Source organism: Lipotes vexillifer, unplaced genomic scaffold (assembly GCF_000442215.2).
Source record: "Lipotes vexillifer unplaced genomic scaffold, Lipotes_vexillifer_v1.1 scaffold342, whole genome shotgun sequence".
NCBI classification, from domain to species: domain Eukaryota; kingdom Metazoa; phylum Chordata; class Mammalia; order Artiodactyla; family Lipotidae; genus Lipotes; species Lipotes vexillifer.
This window is the reverse complement of record NW_006786802.1, coordinates 2,542,072-2,562,457: the sequence shown is the minus strand read 5'-3', so window position 1 is coordinate 2,562,457 and position 20,386 is coordinate 2,542,072. Positions and strand designations below refer to the sequence as shown.

Below are 20,386 nucleotides of genomic sequence, written 5' to 3'. Positions count from 1 at the left end.
GAGTGGGAAAACCTGATGAGAAAGCAGTTGCTGCAGAACAGAGGGCGAACGATTACATGGATGGGTACGTGGATTTCAGAATCATGAGTTCTCCATATAGCTCTATCAACATCAGCATATTCTATGTCGGTGATGTATCTCTTTAAATAATGTAGCAGTATGAGAATTGGAGTTTATAATTCAAAAGAGCTAATGATACTCTAATAAGTTAGCACTTGTCTAACAGAGTGCAATGTAGGAAGAGACCGGACCTTCCCCACACCCATTCTTTTGATGAGTCCTTCATTTTTCCATTCTTAATGGTCATGGCAATTAAGACTATAAAATTTTAGGGACCTAGGAGGGAGGAAGAAAGCTAAGCATATTACAACTGAAGAGAAATATGATGTTGTTCATTATACCTATTATGAGGCCTTTATTATCTTTCTTTTCTTACCAAAAGAGAAAAGTAAGAGACTATGTTAAGGTTAATACCACATTTATAAGTGAACTTGGGAGTAAGAGTAAATTAGAACTAGCTTTCTTCTGACTTGCCATGTAAATAGCCTTCACGCTATTAGGCTTGGGCTCCTCTGGCTGAAGAAGAGACTTCAGTCGGACCGTTAAAACATATGAAGAAGTCCTTCCAACAATACCCCATTTGTTTGTCCTACCACGAGAAATTTGAAGTTCAGTTCGATAATTATAGCATTTGTTGGTATTTAACAGGGATGTGGAAGATCCAGAATACAAACCTGCCCCAGCTATCTTTAAAGATGATATAGAGGTATGCTTTGGATCATGATTTTAAATCCTCAAATCTAGTTATCCATGTTTTCTTTTGCTTGCTATTTCTTTTGTATGTTTTTCCTTCATACATTTTCATTATGCATCATTTCTTAGAACATTAGCTAAGTTAGTGACCAACTTAGGTTGCCAGACATCACAAATAACCATTCAAAATTTGCTTGATCTTTTCTAGACAAGCTGGAGGCTGGTTTGCACATATGGATAAAATGGGGATTCCCAACATGCTACACTGCTAGGAACCAAAGAAACACAGTGTTCAGGGGCAAAATCTCAAAGCAGAATAAGAGCTAGATACTAAAAGTACACAGCAACAGATAAAGCGATCTGAAGTAGAGGGTGGAGCCCAGAGGAATTCTGAGCTGCTAAAGCATAGTTCTAAGTGTTCTGTCTATAGAAAGTCAAAAGGAAGAAAAAGAGTTGGTTGAAAGTACAGAATATAATCTGTTGGGTTGGGAAAATGATGTTAAAAGAGGAGAAGAATTTCTATAATATTTGTGAGAATATAGTAAAGACTAGACAATGCTATGGCTGTCAGGTAGGGTTTGTTGGTCTTGGTTGCCAAGGGAATTGGATATTGAGGAAGAAAGATGAGGCTTAGGCCAGTGTGTAGCAGTGAGAATGAAACCCAGTAAAGTCAGAACCCTTAAAGGGTAGTACCTTCTACCAAACAGCACAGGGAAACAAGTAAATTTATCTCAGCATGGTTTCTGGGTAGGGAGAAAATTGTTTCCCCTGAGAATTCATAGCCATAGGCCTGCCTTCTCTTTGAGTTTATGGTTTGATTTCTTTTACTTAATCTGCATGGTCCAGGAGCTCTCAAGGCAAAAATGTAATATAAAAAGAGATCCCAAGCTGGTAATACCCTTGAGGTACTTGGTAAAAACAAAGAAAAAGAACAGTTAAAAGAAACGACTTCAATCTAGATTACACTTGAGTCTTGAAGATAAAGCCCTCCATAAAATGAGGTCAAAATCCAAAAATTTTTAATTTATGAGGAGCAATTTACCATGAGTGAATGTTAGCACTACAACGAAGAACAAGATTAGATCTTTAAGAATTTCTGTTAATATATCTCCTGAAAAAAATAAATAAAATTTTAAATGATTAACGACATTAAAGAAAGAACTAGGGAAAAAAGAAAGACAAGATAAGATTTTAAATGACGATGGACATATGAAAGAGAATTATATGTAACTTTAAAGGTGGAAAATACTGTCATTGAAATTTAAAACTCAACAAATAAGTTAAACATCATGCTGGAGAAGCAGATTAGACAGAGCTCACGAGAGAAGAAATTACTTAGAAAATAGAGGAAGTTTATCCATAACGTAGCGTGATGAATCAGTTTGAGCCAATCAGGAGAGAAAAACCACATAGTAATTTGAACAGGGAAAGTTTAATGTAAAGAGTTATTGACTATAATAGAGGGGTTGAAATACTGAGTGGCAAGAACTTGAAAGAATATAGGAATAGCCACTATTCCTAAGGCTGAGATACAGCACTCAAGGAAGGGTCCTGTCCCCACCAGGGCTGAGGTTCTGTCCTTTTGGGGAGGGTATGACCACAGCTCACTAGATGGAAGAAAAGTTGTTGTGCTGCCACACCTGAGCAACTTGCTGGAAATCCACCCTCTAGGGTTGCCAAGCTTTTCTTGGGGAAGTGTCTCACCGGAGGCGTTCCACTACAAAACCACCCAGGGGGAGGTTGCTCAGGAGAAGCTGCTGGGCAAGAGGTGCTAAAGAAACTGCATGAACTGCAAGAGCTGGGCACTGAGGAAGCTGCATGTGCGTAGGAGCTGAGCAGTGGAGGAGCTCACAGCAACCAGGAAGTAAAATGCCTCTCTTCTCCAGCTCCCACTACTGACAAAGCTTAATATTACATTGGCTGGCTAAGAAAAAATAAAGAGCCTAGATCCGTTTTTTTTTTTTTTCTTAGAGCTGGCAAAAGGTATGAGAGGCAGTAAATTTAGAGCTGAGAGGCAACAAACAAAACCAGTACAATGGAGTATATAAAAAAACTTTTTAGATACAAAGAGTATATATAATGTCTGGTGTATGCATGATAATGTCTGGTGTATGTCTAATAGGCGTTCCAGAGGGACAGACTAGAGAGCATAAGGGAGAAGCCCTGTTTTAAAGAGTTACCAGCTGAGAATTCTTCAGACTTGATGAAATACATGAATCCTCAGATTCAAGAAGTAAAGTGAATCTTGCAGGGATAAATGAAACTAAATCCACTTCAAGGAACATCCTGGTGCAAGTACAGATAACACCAAACAGAGATGTTTTTTTAAACAACCAGAGGAAAAAGACCCACCTACAAAGGAATGATGATAATTCTAACTTAGGGCTTTCTAAAACAAAAGTAGAAACTAGTAGTCATTGGAATAAAAACTTAGTTGGTAAGCTCCTTGACATAGGTCTTGGTGATGAGTTTTTTGAATCTGACACCAAAAACAAAAGCAAAAATATACAAGTGTGACTGCGTCAAACTAAAAAGCTGCACAGCAAAGGAAATCATCAACAAAAGAAAAAGGCAACCTACTCAATATGAGAAAATAATTGCAAATCATACATCTGATAAGGGGCTAATATCCAAAATATATAAAGAACTCATACAACTCAATAGCAAAAAAACCCAAACGATCTGATTAAAATATAGGCAGAAGATGTGAATAGACATTTTTTAAAAGAAGACATATAGATGGCCAACAGGTACATGAAAAGTCTCTACATCATTAATCATCAGGGAAATGCCAGTCAAAACAACAGTGAGGTATCACCTCACACCGGTTAGAATGACTATTATCAAAAAGACTAGAAATAACAAGTATTGGCTAGGATGTGGAGAAAAGTGAACCTTGTATATTGTTGGTGGGAATGTAAATTGGTGCAGCCACTGTGGAAACCAGTATGGAGGTTACTTAAAAAATTAAAAATAGAACTGTCATATGACCCAGCAATCACACTTTTGGGTGTTTATCCCCCAAAAATGAAAACACTAATTTGAAAGATATATGCAGCCCGATCACATGTGGTTTGAAGTTTTATTTACAGTAGCCAAGATGTGGAAATGACCTAGGTGTCCATCGATAGACAAATGGATAAAGAGATTGTGATATATATATATAGATATATATATATGTACACATACACACATGTATATTCATATACATGTGTGTGTGTGTGTACACAATGGAATATTCAGTCTTTAAAAAGAATGAAATGTTGCCATTTGCAACAACATTGATAAACCTTGAGAGCATTGTACTAAGTAAAATAAGTCAGAAAAAGACAAATATTGTGTGATGTCTCTTATATGTGGACTCTAATAAAAAAATTTTTTTTTTAAGTTGATAGATAAAGAGAATAGATTGTGGTTGCCAGAGGCTTGAGGTTAGAGGGAGGATGGAAATGGGTGAAATGTTTTTGGTTTGGGTTTTTTTAGTTTAAATAAATTGAATTTTTTAAATTCTATTGAATAAGAAAGTATTCTATTATAAAGAAAATCGATTCTCTTATTATATCTTGACCCAGTTACCCTGTGACAAATTTCTGTTTTCTTTTAAAAGGATGATGTTTCCTCACCAGGAGATCTTATTATAGCAGATGGAGGTAAATAGCATTTATTTCTTTACTTAGTATTATTGTAAATTAACATTCCCATGATACCATGAGATCAGTAAACTAATACACTTCTATATGTCTCAAATGTGTGTGAAATTTATTGAAGACAGTTGCAATCATTATAGAACATAGTTGATTGGAAATTTAACAATATTTTTAGTTGTAAATCTTTACGCAGTGACTCACTGAATTTTTATAGAATAGGAGCTTTGATGATTTTGTGGCTTGATTATTACACTGGTATGTGATATTTCACCATTAAACACACCATTAGTGTTAATTTAATAATCCGTTTCTTATTTGTTCATACACACATTGAGAAACATTCTTTTATCACTCAGTTTCTACAGGCTTTTCTGTACACGGTCTTGCTTCTCCTTCCTTCTGATATCAAGATAGAAACGTACTGTCACTAGAGTACATTCATTCCCAGCTGGTACCCAAGGGGAACAGTGCCTCACCTTCCTGTAATTCAACTAGGAATAAAGGAGTAGTTTTTTCCTTAGCATGAATGATTACCACTTGATTATGGTATATATGGTTATATTACACTGTAGAAATAGAGAGTTAGATCTTGCACTTTTATTAGGTGAATGAAAACTTAAAAGTTACAGCATTGTCATATTGAATTTTTTAAAATATGTTCCTCCCTGGTGACTTTTTAAAATATATGTTCCTCCCTGGTGACTTTTAAATTGAGATAAACTTAATACAGAAAGCTTTAATTTGAAGAGTTTATAGTGTTCAACTTCTCAATGGATTTCAGTTGGACTTTTAATTTAAGTTAAGGCATTGAGTATTTGCCTTCCAGTAAGATATATTAGACCTGGAAATGCAAGAGTTGTATTTTCTGTGCAAATGAAGTTCTCTTTAAATATATAACATTGTAGTTCTTTATTCCACCGTGACCTACTCTTGGAACTTGCTCTTAAAGTTTGTTGTAATTTTTAGAGCTATAGTTAAAACTTTTTTGGGAGATTTGTTTTGTTTTTTTCACATAATCAGATTGGAAGAAAAAATTTTAAGTAGGGAAATTTTGCTGCTTTTGTGAACTTCATGACAGTATCTGTTTAGTTTTGGGGTTTTAGTTGTTTTTTTTTTTTAATTGACATGAGTTTCTTTAAATGTAGATGGTCAACTGATGGAGGGTGATAAAATTTATTGGCCTACTCAGTCAGCTTTAACCACACGTTTGAGGCGTCTCATCACTGCATATCAGCGTACTAATAAAAACAGACAAATCCAGCAGATACAACCTACTTTCTCAGTGCCTGCCAGTGTTATGCAGCCTCTTTATGAAGAAGCCACTCTTAATCCTAAAATGGCAGCCAAGATAGAAAGACAGCAGAGGTAAGACAATAGCACTAAATTTTTAATGTATAGTATCTAAATATAGTGTTCACTCTGAAGTCTGTTAGGGTACGATTATCTCACGTTGTGAAAAACGTATGTAGGTAGAGAAGTTGGTCAAAGCAAAATACTTTGCATACATACACATGTATATAAATATATGTACACACAAATATGGTTAAGCTAATACAGATAATTGCATTTTATAGTTATTTGTCCATACTTTATATTTAATCATTCTTTTGTCATGTTTATGAACAGTGAGGTATGGGGAAAAATGAAGGTGCAAACTCAAGAATTAAATTATCAATGAAACGTATGTTTAAATTATATGAAATAAATTCCACTGTATCTTATTTTACATGATGACATTAATGAAATATAAGAATGTATGGAAGAGAAGTTCATCTATGCTTTTTACAGAGGATGAACCCTTAAAACTACTGATGTCAAAGGGGAACAAATAGTAGTAGAACGTCTTCAAGAGGCTTGTTAGGAAGACAGGCAAACTTCTCTCATCCCAAAAGCTTTAACTTCTTAAAAAGGATAGAATATATGGAAAAGAATAAGAAAGTTTAGCAATAACCTGGAGTCCTCATTAAACCTGGATCTTTGGATTTTTTTCTGAAAGATAAATCATTGTTCCTTTGTTTCATTTGCAACACATTCATTGTAACCAGAATTTAGTCTGACACTTAAGATTTTAGCTATTCTAGACGTAATCTTCAAATACTACTACCTATGTCAATTTACTGTTTCAGTTATCTATCGTTGCATAACAACCCACCCCAAAACATAGTGACGTAAAAACAACATCAGGGCTTCCCTGGTGGCGCAGTGCTTGAGAGTCCGCCTGCCGATGCAGGAGACGCGGGTTCGTGCCCCGTTTCGGGAGGATCCCACATGCCGCGGAGCGGCTGGGCCCGTGAGCCATGGCCGCTGGGCCTGCGCGTCCGGAGCCTGTGCTCCGCAAATGGGAGAGGCCACGACAGTGAGAGGCCCGCATAACGCAAGAAAAAAAAACAACAACAACAACAACAACAACATCAGTTTTTTGTTTGTCACTATTCTGTGGGTTGACCAGATGGTTCTTCTGCTTCCCATGGTGTTGGCTGGAGGGAGGCAAGGGCTGGAAGGTCCATAATGGCCTCACTCACATTGTTGGCAGTTGGTGCTGACTGCCAGCTGGGAGCTCAGATTCTAAGAGGGAGCATTCCAAGTGGCAAAGGCAGAAGCTGCAGATTTCTTAAGACCCAGCCTCTGCAGTTACAGAGTGTCACTTGTGCCACCTACCGTTGGTCAAAAAAATCACAGGGCCAACCAGAATTTAAGGGAAAGGAAAACAGGTTGCATCTCTCAAAGCGAACTGTGGCAAAGACTGTGACCATCTTTGATCTACTGCATACATTTTCCCTTGCTCTGGCAGATCTGGATAATCTTCCTAAAGTACTAGTTTTATCATGATATTCAATGGCTCTTTATTTAGTATAGGGATAAAGTCTTAACTTCTTAATTAATTCGAGTCTCTTCAATTTAGGCCTCAGCATGCATTACTAATTTTATTCTCTCCTATTCCCTCTGCCTGAATGCCCCACTTAGTTTTGACTCAGTACCCTACTTAAGTTGTTCCTATCACCCAGAATACCCTTCTTCCTACTTTTTAGTCCATTCCTCACCCTACTACTCCTTCAGAGTTCAACACATGTTCTATCTCCTCTATTAGTTTTTTTCTCAACCAGACTAGCTCATAGTATTCTCTCTGCTTTCTGCACTCATATAGCACTTATCTAAATAAAGCTAGTCATTTTCAAAATAATAAAAGATACTGTAATGGCATTCATCTTTTCCTTTCCATGTCTTACCTTTCTAACTTGTAAATTCTTTGAAGGTAGGTGTCATATTTTTTTGTGTCCTATGTAATCCTTGAATTTATCCTTTCTTTTCCATTCCTACTTTATCACTCAGGTACAAGGTTCTTATGACTTGATTGGTTGGTTTCCCAGAATGACTATTTTTACATCATCATTAATCTTCTTAATGTATCATTATGATAAAAATGGCCTGTTAATGTTTTTCAAAGGTCTTTCTCATATGCTATTTCTCATTACACAAGAAACTTGTGATTGTTAACCAGGGAAAAGATTCTACTGTGTTTGGAGATCTATGGTGTGTGAGGATATTACCCTCTTAAAGTATCTTCAGGAACTTTCAACTGAATAGAGACTTTTTTAGCCAGACATTTAGAGTGTTTTATAAACTGACCCCAAGCCTATCTTCCTCTGTCCCCAATATGAGCCATCTCCTTTTCAATCTGGAATAGTCATCATCCCCTTAAAATGTAGATTACTTCCTACTTTGCTTATTCTGTGCCCTCTTTCTAGTTCCCTCCCTTAATCTTAACCTTGTTGCATCTTAAATGCCACTTACTCTGTGATGCCTTTCTTCATCACTCAAGTTTGAACAGATCCTTCCATCTTCTGTGCTGTCCTAAAATTCATGGTTTCTATAATACATACAACTGTAAAATACTACCTTATACTGTAAATATGTTTGAAATGTTTTATCTTTTTCCCAAAGGGAGGGTCGTCATATCCTATACAATCTTGTATCCCATGCATATTTTTTTGCACAGTAAGTATGCAAAAAACTATTATTGTCTGAAGGAAAAGAAGCACAGTTGGATAGATGAGTCAGCTGGCATTTTAAAATCTATTTCTAAGGAAATAGCCCTGGATTTAATCCTTTAAAGTGTTAGGTACTTGAAACGGTTTTAAATTTTTATTATAGTCATTGTATTTTGCATTAATATTTATTTACTTCCATGAGAAATGTGACTTCTTCTTTATTCAAAACAGATGGACAAGAAGAGAAGAAGCTGACTTTTATAGAGTTGTATCTACATTTGGAGTGGTGTTTGATCCTGACAGAGGCCAATTTGACTGGACAAAATTTAGAGCTATGGCTAGGCTACATAAGAAAACTGATGATAGTTTGGAGAAATATTTGTATGCATTCATGTCTATGTGTCGGAGGGTTTGTCGTCTTCCTTCCAAAGATGGTATGTATAAAATTTCTTTTTTTCCTCGTTTCAATCAAAGAAGCAAAATTGGTAAAATTCAGAAATTTCCAGCTATTTTATTTTAGTACTGTCTAATTCAACATTTTACCAGTTTTTTCTGAATTGTAAATAAACTCTGCTCAAAGATCCTTTACTCCTTAATTCTACTATTGAAATGAGATCTAAAGAGAATAAAGGTACACATTTAATTTTGAGAAAATAGTGTTTTTATTAGATTTAGATTTATGATTGTGGGAGGTGGAAGATAAAGGATAGCGTTTGGTAAACAGAACTAATGTGTGTTTTTAGTCCGTCTTATAGGAACTGTGCTTAGAGGGCTTATTTACACAACTAATTTTGCAAGAAGTGAGGCCTCCACTCAAAAGACATTTTAAAGAGTTTTAGTAGGAAAAAAACACCCAGGGCCTTCAAAAAAACAAAACGAAACGAAAATAATCAGAGCTGCTAATGCTCAGCTAAGGGACTGTTCTGGGGTGAATTTAATTGTTTTTGAAGCCCATGTAGGGAGTTTCCATATATCCATCACTCTTCCCTAATGTTAAAATCTTACATGACTATAGTTATAGTATAATTATTAGCCCAATAGTACAGTACCATGCTAAATACCTATTCAAATCTTACTAGTTTTTCTACTGATGGCCTTTTTTGTTCCAGGAGCCCACATTGTATTTGGTGTTCTTTCTCCTTAGCCTCCTGCAGTCTGTAACAGTTCCTCAGTTTTGGGGTTGTTGTTGTTGTTTTCTTTAATGACCTTGATACCTTTGATCAGTTTTGCTATAAACCCCTCAATTTGGATTTGTCTTGTGTTTTCACACAATTGGATTGAGGCTATGCCTTTTTTTGCAAGAATACCTCAGAAATGATGTTGTGTCCTTCTTGGAATGTAATGTCAAGGGGTCCATGATGTCATTATGTCTTATTACTGATGATGTTGCCCTTGATTCTTTGGATTAGCTAGTTTATGCTGCATTTTTCCAGTGTAAAATTGTTATCTTCTCCCCTGTAGTTAACAGATATCTTAAGAAGATACTTCGAGACAACACAAATCCTGTTCTACTCAAACTTTCACCCATTGATTTCAGTAACCATCAGTAGATCTTTTCTGCAACAGTTTTTACTATGCAGTTCTCCTGCAAGGAAAAGCTGTTCCTTGTCCCTACTTAATTATTTATTCATATTAGTATTTTTATGTGGGTATTTATTTTTTATTCTGTAGGTTATAATCCAGTACTATCAGAATTCATTTTGATGTTCAAATTGTTCCACATTTGGCCATTAGTAACTCCTTCAGGTGGTCTCTACATTATTTCAACAAGCCTCTATCTTTTTTTGAGTACTTCTCAACTGCCAGTATCTCTGCTCACAAAGATAAGACCTCATCAAAAGGAACAGAGTATGGTCTGATGTTAAAACTGAACTATCTCACGCTGGTAGTTCATACACTGTTTGACAATTATTCCCATGTTTCCATCAAATTTTAAGAAAGCCTTTGTTGTCCCTGTGAGTTCACTGTAATGCCCTGAGTTACCTCGGTGCAGTTAAGGATATGTGGACTTAAGTTTGCTTATGGGGCGTTGATTTAACAGTTTTAATTTGTATTTATAAATGAATTTGAGTGCTTTTCTCTTTAAAACACATAATAGTATGACATTAGCTCATAGGGAATTTCTTAAAAGTAACTTCCTAGTTATATTAACACACCTCCAGTGTTTTACTTAACTTTCTGTAGATCCAGTGTTATATGTTACATGATTTTTAGTACTTCTTTCTAAAATTTATATTTCTCCTCATTTAAAAATGTTAAAAAGAAATTCTGGAAAGTATACAATGATATTGAGTAGAGGTGCATTTTAGAAGTTGCTTTATTTGTTTTAAATCTATAATGAAGTATCTTTGAGTGTAATATGTTTGTTCTTGTTTCAATGTAGAATTGGTGGATCCAAATATTTTTATCCAGCCAATCACAGAAGAACGTGCTTCTAGGACTTTATATCGCATTGAACTTCTAAGGAAAGTAAGGGAACAGGCCCTCCGACATCCACAGTTGTTTGAGCGCTTGAAGCTTTGCCATCCAAATCCAGACTTACCAGTCTGGTGGGAGTGTGGCCCTCATGATAGGGACTTGCTCATTGGAGCTGCTAAACACGGGGTGAGCCGAACAGACTATCACATTCTTCGTGATCCTGAACTCTCATTTATGGCAGCTCAAAGGAACTACAGTCAAAGTAAGATGGCTCATTCAAGGACTTCTACCCCACTTTTACAGCAATATCAAGTAGCACTTTCTGCTTCTCCTCTTACCTCTCTACCTAGGCTCCTAGATCCTAAAGGTATTATTCTAGAGGATGTGAAAGTTAAAAGTGAAAACCTTAAAGAGGAGCCTCAGTTTTCTGAAGAAGAATCTATGACTTCTGAGGAAACCAGGACACTAATAAAGTCTGAGCCTGTAAGTCCAAAGAATGGTGTTTTACCACAGGCTACTGGAGACCAGAAATCTGGTGGAAAAGGTGAAACAGACAGACGCATGGTTGCAGCCAGAACAGAGCCTCTAACTCCAAACCCAGCTTCTAAGAAGCAGCGAGTCCACAAGAGAGGATCAGAGTCTAGTTCTGATTCTGACTCTGATTCTGAGAGATCGTCCTGTTCTTCCAGATCATCTTCTTCCTCGTCTTCCTCTTCTTCTTGTTCCCACTCTCGATCAGGCTCTAGCTCTTCTTCTTCCTCCTCTTGTTCTTCAGCATCATCTTCATCCTCATCCTCGTCCTCCTCTTCCTCATCATCCTCCTCATCTTCATCAGAAGAAAGTGACAGTGAAGAAGAGGAAGTCCAAAAGCGAGGTATATGCATAAAGTGCTTTTGCTATTTTAAGACAGCATTTCACATGAAAATGAAAAGAATTGACTTGGCTCACTTAAGCATATTTAAATTTTATGTGTACAGATTTTCTTAGAGAAGGACTACTGAAAACGCAACTAAATTCCTGGTTCTTACTCCGTATTCAATATTCACATTGCAAAATGGGTTAGTCAAACCGGATTAGCGACTTGGCACAGTAATTTTATTACTTTGTGATGGCCTTAAATTTAGTATTACATCTTGCCTGGAACAAGTTGATCAGTGAACAGATAAAGGTAATATTTTATAACAGCCACCAGTCCGACTTACAAGAGTATCATAGGCCCTACTTAGAAAAGTCTAGCATAGGAACTTCAGCCTGTCGGTAGTGTTAGGTGGTCCTCTTCTGCGGGTGTCCTTATAGCAGTCTAACAGCTCAGGAAATGAGTCAACATCAGGTGGACACAGGAGCCACTGTGATACCCACAAGAGTGAGAATCTCCTGTAACAACTCCAGAAGCATGACTTTCAGGGTTACCACAAGGGACATGCCCAATTATGAGAGTCCCCTCTTTAGAGAGTGATAGCCTCCCCAGCAATATTTGTGTCCTCCCAGTCCAGATACAGTTTACCAATCAGGAGTTTATGTATTTCCAGGGAAACAGACCTAGAGTGTTAACCATGGGTCAAATTTTCATGCAGAAAGGGATGTTTTGTTAACCCTTTTTTCCTCAAACTCCTTTATGCCACTTATTATGCTTTTGTTTCAATTTTAAAAATAATGAGTACTTTATTGTATTCTAGGTGAATTTTTTTTTACTTCTAACTTTTCATTTTCAAATATATCTCAATAATTATATAGGATTTGAAAAGTATACATAAAATTGTGTTATGCAGTCTTTTTTAAAACAGTTATAATTGGTTATAATTATTCTTAGCAGAAGGTACCCCTCACGTGAAAGCCTATGATGAAGAGAGTGTCGCATCACTGAGCACTACCCAGGATGAGACCCAGGATAGTTTCCAGATGAACAACGGGACCCCAGAGTCTGCTTACATCCTACAAGGTGGATACATGCTGGCAGCTTCATACTGGCCAAAGGTAAATGAGTAATTTCTTGCTGGAATAGGTCATTTTTTGAGTATTTTTCTATATTTCTTTAATGATAGATATTATGTAGTAAAAAAAAAGGTCACTTATATGTGGAATGACATTTTGGTGTTAGCATTAAAAGTATCAAATATTACTGTCAAGTAAATTTGGTCTACTTAAATGTATGTGTTTCTCATTATAACCTTAGAATATTTAGAAGAAAAGGTAATGAATGCTTATGTTCACATACAAGTTAGTATTCAGGTGCTACTTTATGAATTAAGTGCTTTTAAGTGGGTCTTCTTGAAGAAATTTACCAAGCCAGTTGTGACCTAGAACAAAGGTTCATTTAAGTACGTGTACATACAGTGGTGGAAGTTCAGATTGGATTAAGACAGTTCTTCTTCCAGTATGTGACTAGGCTAGTAGAAGAGTACTTACCTTTAGGAGTGAGGCTGGGAAATAAATGGGAGAGGAGAGAACTCTTTACTCTTCTGTATACTTCTGAGTTGTTTGAACTTTTTGCAAGGAACCTGTGTTACTCTTATAAAAACAAAAGAACAGAAAAATATTTTTATAGTATAATATCTTTTAATGTCACCAATGGGAATTTGTATAGAAATATAAATGTATGTGAGAATATGTATGCATACCAAATACACATATGTTGTACCAGGGTTAAATCCATCAAGGCTGTGATCCCCAAAGTTCTGACTCAGTTATTAAAATTATCCTTTGATGTTCATGCTTTTCCAGGACCGTGTGATGATCAACCGGTTGGACAGTATTTGTCAAACAGTCCTGAAAGGGAAGTGGCCTTCAGCTAGAAGAAGTTATGATGCCAATGCAGTGGCTTCTTTCTATACCACAAAGCTGCTGGACAGCTCTGGCGCAGCTACAGAATATAGCGAGCCCAGCGTGCCCACTCCTGCAGGTGCTGGCGTTAAAGAAGAACACGATCAGTCAACACAGATGTCAAAGGTGAAGAAGCATGTACGAGAAAAGGAGTTTACAGTGAAAATCAAAGACGTATGTTTATTTTTATTGCCCTAGGACCTGATTGCGATTGCGGTGTGCAGCATGCTTTTCCTGCAAATGGCTGCCTGCTCTTACTCTTACTTCCTTCACATACTTGTTCTCTGGCATTTGGATTGTTTTCTTTTAGATATCCAGGTTATTAAACTTGAATATTCTACTAGAGGAATCATCATTAAATATGTTTTTCTACCTATACTTCTGAAAATAGTCCTTCTGCAGATCAAGATGCTTTCTTAAACAGTCTGACAATTTCTTATTGTTTGGTTCTTTTATATAGTATTCACATGGTATGTCAGTGCACTTCCTGTTTTAAACATTTAGCATGCCCTGTTATCAGTAACATTTCATTGTTCAGTATGATTTTTGAAGCTAAATTGATTACTCAGTGTCTAAAACATGGGTAATATCTTCTAATATGTCATGTGAATAGTGTACACAGAGACATAGGTCAGAAGCTGAAAGGGTTACAATGTGCTAGTCACATGAAAAGCTCTGTTTTTGCTCAGAAAAGTATATGTAATACCTGGATGTTTTTCATTTAAGATAGAAATTTTAATATTCATTATAGAAATTGATTAAATGTTTTTCTCCAATTGATGTATGAATAAGAGAACATGATTAACTTTTCAGGGTTTTTAACCTCACTTTTTCTAAGTAAAAGATTTCTCTCAATATACTACGAGTTTTTTTTTTTAATCATTTCTTTCTTATTAATGGTGTTTGTTTAACAGGAAGGTGGTTTGAAGTTGACATTTCAGAAGCAAGGGCTTGCTCAGAGAAGGCCGTTGGACAGTGAAGATGGTGCTCTAGGGCAGCAGCAGTACCTCACTCGACTTCGGGACCTTCAAGGTGCGTCAGAGACCAGCCTCACCAGTTTTCCAAAATCCATGCCAGTATCAGGTGAATATGCTAGTAATCATTGCCTCAGCATGAAATAGTCCATCATTTGCAAATCCTTTTTTACTTACTCATAGGATACTTACAAGAACCAGATTGTTACTACTTTAAACAGCCCTCTCATTATTAGAAAGCTCTAATTATCACAAAATTTCTTCTTATTTGGAAGCAAACTTTGCCTGCAATTGGTTCTTCTCAGTGACTGAAGTTCTGTCTTCAAAGGCCTCAGAGAATTAACGTAGTCCTATGTCTGCATGATAATCTTAACATTTGGAAAACAATGATCATATCTCCCCTTGGGACGATATTTTGTACTAACCTTTTGACTATTTGAATCAACAAGTATTTATTGAATACTGAACTGGTGCCCTGTGTTCTGTGCTCTCTAGGCACTGAGGAATCCATCCATAAGCAGTTTTTTTATGTATCTAGTTGTACTTTAATTTTTTCTGTGTCCCTCTTCAAGTATGCTGTCAAGAACTGATAATTTTAGTTAAGGGCAGCTGAGTCTTAAAATGTATGGAGCACAGCATACTAATCGTAAAAAATGTAACTTTTCAATTAAAAGCAGGTAAGTGACTGGAATTTCCTTTATACCTCCATATACATAAGGCTAAGGACTCTATTTCAGTATTCTACTAAATTCGTTTGCCATACAATAACTTGTAAACATTTCAAAACTCCAGTGCCTATGTACAACGTGTGGAATTCCTGAAGTTTGGGAAAATAGTGCTTTATTATAGGTGTTAAATTGATTGCTGTTTCCAGTTGCTGCTCTTACCGCTTTCTAATTATAAATTATAATTAAATTATAAATTAGAGTCATCAGACTTACTTTTGTCTCTTATGGTTTCATTAACCATTCAGTGTAAGTCTCCAATTACTGGACTTTTAGACACGTATGAATGAGCCACAGTTCTCTTACTGAAGTATAAATCCCCCAAATTGTGATTTACAATGGCAAGGAGCTCTTTTTTTCATGAGAAAATGGGAAGAGATGGGGAAGATAAGCTCTGGGCTTTTTTGCCCAACCTAAGTGGGTTTAATAATACCACTGCTTGTACCTTGATAAGTCCATAACTCTATAAGGTGGGATTGATACATCTATCATCTGAACATTTTACTGCTGTTGCAGCTGAAGATTGTACAGTCTTTGCCTATAAGTAATTCTTTGGTAAATAATACTGTTTTAATAGTATCAGTAGTAATTATAACACTAATTTGCACCTATACCAAATATTAAAAAGCCTCAAACATTAAAACTAGATAGAATTATCTAAGAATTGTATCTCATCCATCTTGATAATTGCACATGTGAAATCTGTTTTTGTTTTTGGCCGAGCCATGTGGCATGTGGGATCTTAGTTCCCCAGCGGGGGATTGATCCCTTGCCCCCTGTATTGGGAGATCGGAGTCTTAACCACTGGACCACCAGAGAAGTCCCTGTAAATGTGAAATCTAGCTCTGTCTTCCTACATGACTCTTAGGAAACCTGCTAACCTTTTCTTGTTCGCGAAGTGAGGAGTTGGGGTCAACGGAGAGGTAGCATTGTTAGGTGGATTAAATAATATATGTAAAGTGACTAGTATGGAAATTGGCACATAATTAGATGCTAAACAGATGTTAAAATTAGGTTTTAGAATTAGATGCTCAACAACTGCTATTATAATTCTTCATATTAAGCCATTTTTATGTTTGTATGGGCACCCCCGAATTCTATCTAAAAGCTTTGAGTGAAGATACATCATATAATGTAAATTAATTAATGAAGGACAGTAAAATAGCATAAATTATAAGAGGACAAAACTAAAGAGCCTATTCCAGAAACCACCTGGAATAGTACACAAAAGATGGTAGAGCCAAACAGCCTGGATTTGAATTCTGTCATTTACCACTGTTGTGACATTGGGCCTGAGACATAATGTTTCTGATCACATTTATAAAATGGGCTTAATACCTCTGTGTTTTGTTTGTTTTGTTTTTGGTAATTTAAGAAAACATTTGTAAAACCTAGTCCAGAGTATGGCACCTAGTAGGCATTCAATAGAAAGAAGGTATTTTTAATATTGTTGTAATTACATCTAAGATAAAGACAACACAGGCTTTATAGAGTAGACTAGGTTAAATTTTCCATTTTGGATTCTAGGTTAAAATAAATCAGTAATGTTTATTAAAATCACTCTCAAAAAGAAGTCAAGGTAGCTGGGTTTGTTGTTGTTTTAAAAAATGAAAGAAGTCAAGGGAGTATATAATTTGCCAAATTGGATATGTTTGTAAATGATCAAATAGGATTTGTTTATAAGTACATAATTTGGTGTGTATACTAATGTTTTTCCATAGATAATTGTATTAAGTACTTTTCTTTTTATATAGCACTGGGATAGCAGTAAAGGGAAAGTAAAAGAAACTTAAGACAGTCTCTGCCTTTCAGTTGCTTGGTAGACTAGACCTACATGTTAAAATATTAGACAATACGTTAAAAACAAGATAATGTATCTTGCTACACAGCATTATAGTTAACAAATACTGGAAAAGGGAGAAGTCACTGCTGTCTAGAGACTTAGGCAGAGTCCTGTGGAAGAGGCAGAATTGAACAGAATTTATAAGGGGAAGATTAGATAATGGTTTTTCTGGAAAATGACATTGAGAGAGAGTCAGGGAATAGCATGAACCAGACACTTGATGTTGGGGAAATTGTATGGTTTTAGGATAAGACTGACCTAGCTACTGTTTAAATTCTTACTGGAGAGATATTTGTATAAGGTCAGAGACTGCTTAGCAAAGGTAAATCTAGATTATGGGCAACATCAAAAAGTGAGCTGGGGAGGGGATTGGGTTGGTGATCAGGCAGGAATGAGGCTTGATGTAAGGCATTTCATTCATACTAGAATAGGAAGCCATGAGAAGTTCTTATAAAACAGAATAGTACTTTTAAAAGTAATATTTTAGGAAAGTTATTCTATTATTACAGTTAAAATGTACTATACTGAAAGTATTTTCAAATATTCATAATATTTTGTTAATCTGATTTTAATGAAATAATGAACACTGTTCTTTTTTAATAATGTTATATCACATTCCTCAGTGCTTTCATATGCAAGAATAATTTTTATTCATTGTAATTAGTTATTCCTTACTAATTATGAATTAAGGTATTTTTTGTAACTGAGATGTGAGGAGAGTGACTTCCATAAGATTACACAGCCAACCAAAGGGAAATGTCTTTTAGGGCTACACAGGACTTAGTCAAAAATTCTCCTTGAATGATTGAAAATGCATTTCTCGCTACAAACTGTGAACCATTTTAAGCAAACATCTCATTATTAATATTTTCTTTTATAAGAGTGTTCTAGATTACGTACTCTTTAAGGACAGGAGCTGTGTCTTACCTTTGAATCATCATAGTGCTTTGTACATAGCTGTTTGATAAATGTGTATTTATTTATTAGGAAAAAAATGAATGCATGGAACTGTTTCATTCATACCTCTTACAAACATTCTTTAGTGAGTGCCTACTGAAATGAAGAGTGAGAAGGGTCAGTTTAATTTGGCAAGAAACAGTGGTGGTCTTAAAGAAAATACCTTAAATAGGCTGGGGCAGGAGTGGACTGTGGGAAATTGAGGAGTGAGTTTGTTGTGAGAAAGGGGAGCATAATAGCAACCAACCAACTTTTCAAAAGTTTTGAAAGTTATGAAAAAGCCGAAAGAAGTTTATTTTTTATTTGAGTTGGGCCATGTTTTTAAGTTGATAAGAATCTAATGTAGAGTAAGATATTTTGGCACAAAAAAACAAAGATAAATGATAAACTTTTAGAAAAAGTAGGAATTAATGGGTTCAAAAAAGGGGGAAAGGTTTGTCTTGTACATGAGAAAGGCATGGTTCTTCCTCGAAAAGGGGACAAAAGAAAAGATGTGTGACTATCCAGGGGAAGAATTTGAGGAGACAAGTCAAAACTTGAAAGAGACCTAGATTACAATTCTCCTGGTTTTTAAATGAGAAATGAGGTGGTATTTTTAATCCAAGAATTGCTTGATTTTGTCTGACTGCTTGTAAAATAAGAACTAAATTTCTATGTATTTTTTTAAATAAACTTTTTCTTTGATCATGAGTATCATTACAAGCATTAGTTATTTATTTTATTCTATTCTATTGGAGTATAGTTAATTTACAATGTTATATCTCTGCTATACAACAAAGTGATTCAGTTATACATATATATACATTCTTTTTCATATTCTTTTCCATTATGGTTTATCACAGGATATTGAATATAGTTCCTTGTGCTATACAGTAGGACCTTGTTGTTTATCCATTCTCTATATAATAGTTTGTATCTGCTAATCTCAAACTTCCACTCCATCCCTCCCCAACCCCCCAAAATGTCTATGTATTTAGAAAAGTAATTACGTTTAATTTAAGAACTAGATTTTTATCACTCCTTTGCATTTTTAATTTGTTAGGTACTCCCATTCAATCAGCCCTTGGTGCCAATGGAGTTTTATTAGACAACCAGCCTGTAGTCAAAAAAAGGCGGGGAAGGAGGAAGAATGTAGAAGGTGTTGACATCCTCTTTTTCAACAGAAATAAACCACCTAATCATGTAAGTAAAGTAATGCTTAAAAACTACTGATCCTTGAGTCCAAAATTCAATTCTAGTAAATATACATATTGCTGTTTGTGAATGTTTTGTAGAATAATAAAGATAATTAGAAAATTAGGAGTATACTATATAGCTTTAGATTGTATCTCAGTAGAATCCAGCACTGGCCAAGATTCATGAAAATTTTAAATTTGAAAGATTTAGCAGAACTTTAAACAACTTTTTTTTTCCTCTTCAAAAAGAATTGCTTCATTGGAGCAAAATCAGAATGCTAAAGCATGGAAATAAAATTGTCATTTGATGTTTTTCTACAGGTTACTTTAGGCTTAACCACCTCACAGATTTCTACAGGGATAAATCCAGCACTGTCCTATACTCAACCTCAAGGAATTCCTGATACAGAAAGTCCCGTTCCAGTTATTAATCTTAAAGATGGGACAAGACTTGCAGGCGATGATGCACCGAAGAGAAAGGATTTGGAAAAATGGCTTAAGGAGCACCCAGGTTATGTGGAAGATTTAGGAGCTTTTATTCCTGTAGGTGATGCCTTATAAAACTTGGTATATTTTACTTCTATGATTGGTCACACCTATAATGATGAAGCATAAATTCTCACCCACTTATGTGTTCTGCCCAAGATTTAGGAAAATTAGCAGAAAAAAATAATGACTGTCTTTCCCATGATACAATACAATATCATTTTCCATTTTTCCATTCTGCATTCAATAAGTGTTAAAGTAATAAAAATCACCTCTCATATACAGAGTACTATCATAGACCCAATGAATATTGTAAAGTTACAAAACTTGCAATCTTTTCCCACAAATAGTTTGTTTTATAATAAAAATGATCATAGTAAACATTTATTGAGACTTAGCTGTGTGCCTGGCTTTATACTTAGCATGGATTACCTAATTTAACACCCCCTAACTTTATCAGAATGGCATCATTATAACTTTATAAAGAAATGGAAATACTGAAATTTTAAATATTGGGTTGGCCAAAAAGTGCCTTCGGTTTTTAAGTAAAAATAAAAGACACATTTTTCATTTTCACCAAGAACTTTATTTAACAACAT

General features: G+C 35.5%; 1 protein-coding gene across 1 annotated transcript in view; it reads left to right on the top strand.

Annotated features, from left to right (window-relative positions):
• CHD9 (chromodomain helicase DNA binding protein 9) overlaps positions 1–20,386 on the top strand; it is a 218,186-nt gene that overhangs the window by 186,753 nt on the left and 11,047 nt on the right. Inside the window, 11 exon segments of the mRNA XM_007459467.1 lie at positions 1–64; positions 709–766; positions 4,361–4,403; positions 5,546–5,765; positions 8,621–8,823; positions 10,773–11,681; positions 12,621–12,781; positions 13,529–13,753; positions 14,542–14,710; positions 19,169–19,308; positions 19,623–19,844. Of these exon segments, the coding sequence (XP_007459529.1) occupies positions 1–64; positions 709–766; positions 4,361–4,403; positions 5,546–5,765; positions 8,621–8,823; positions 10,773–11,681; positions 12,621–12,781; positions 13,529–13,753; positions 14,542–14,710; positions 19,169–19,308; positions 19,623–19,844 (2,414 nt within the window).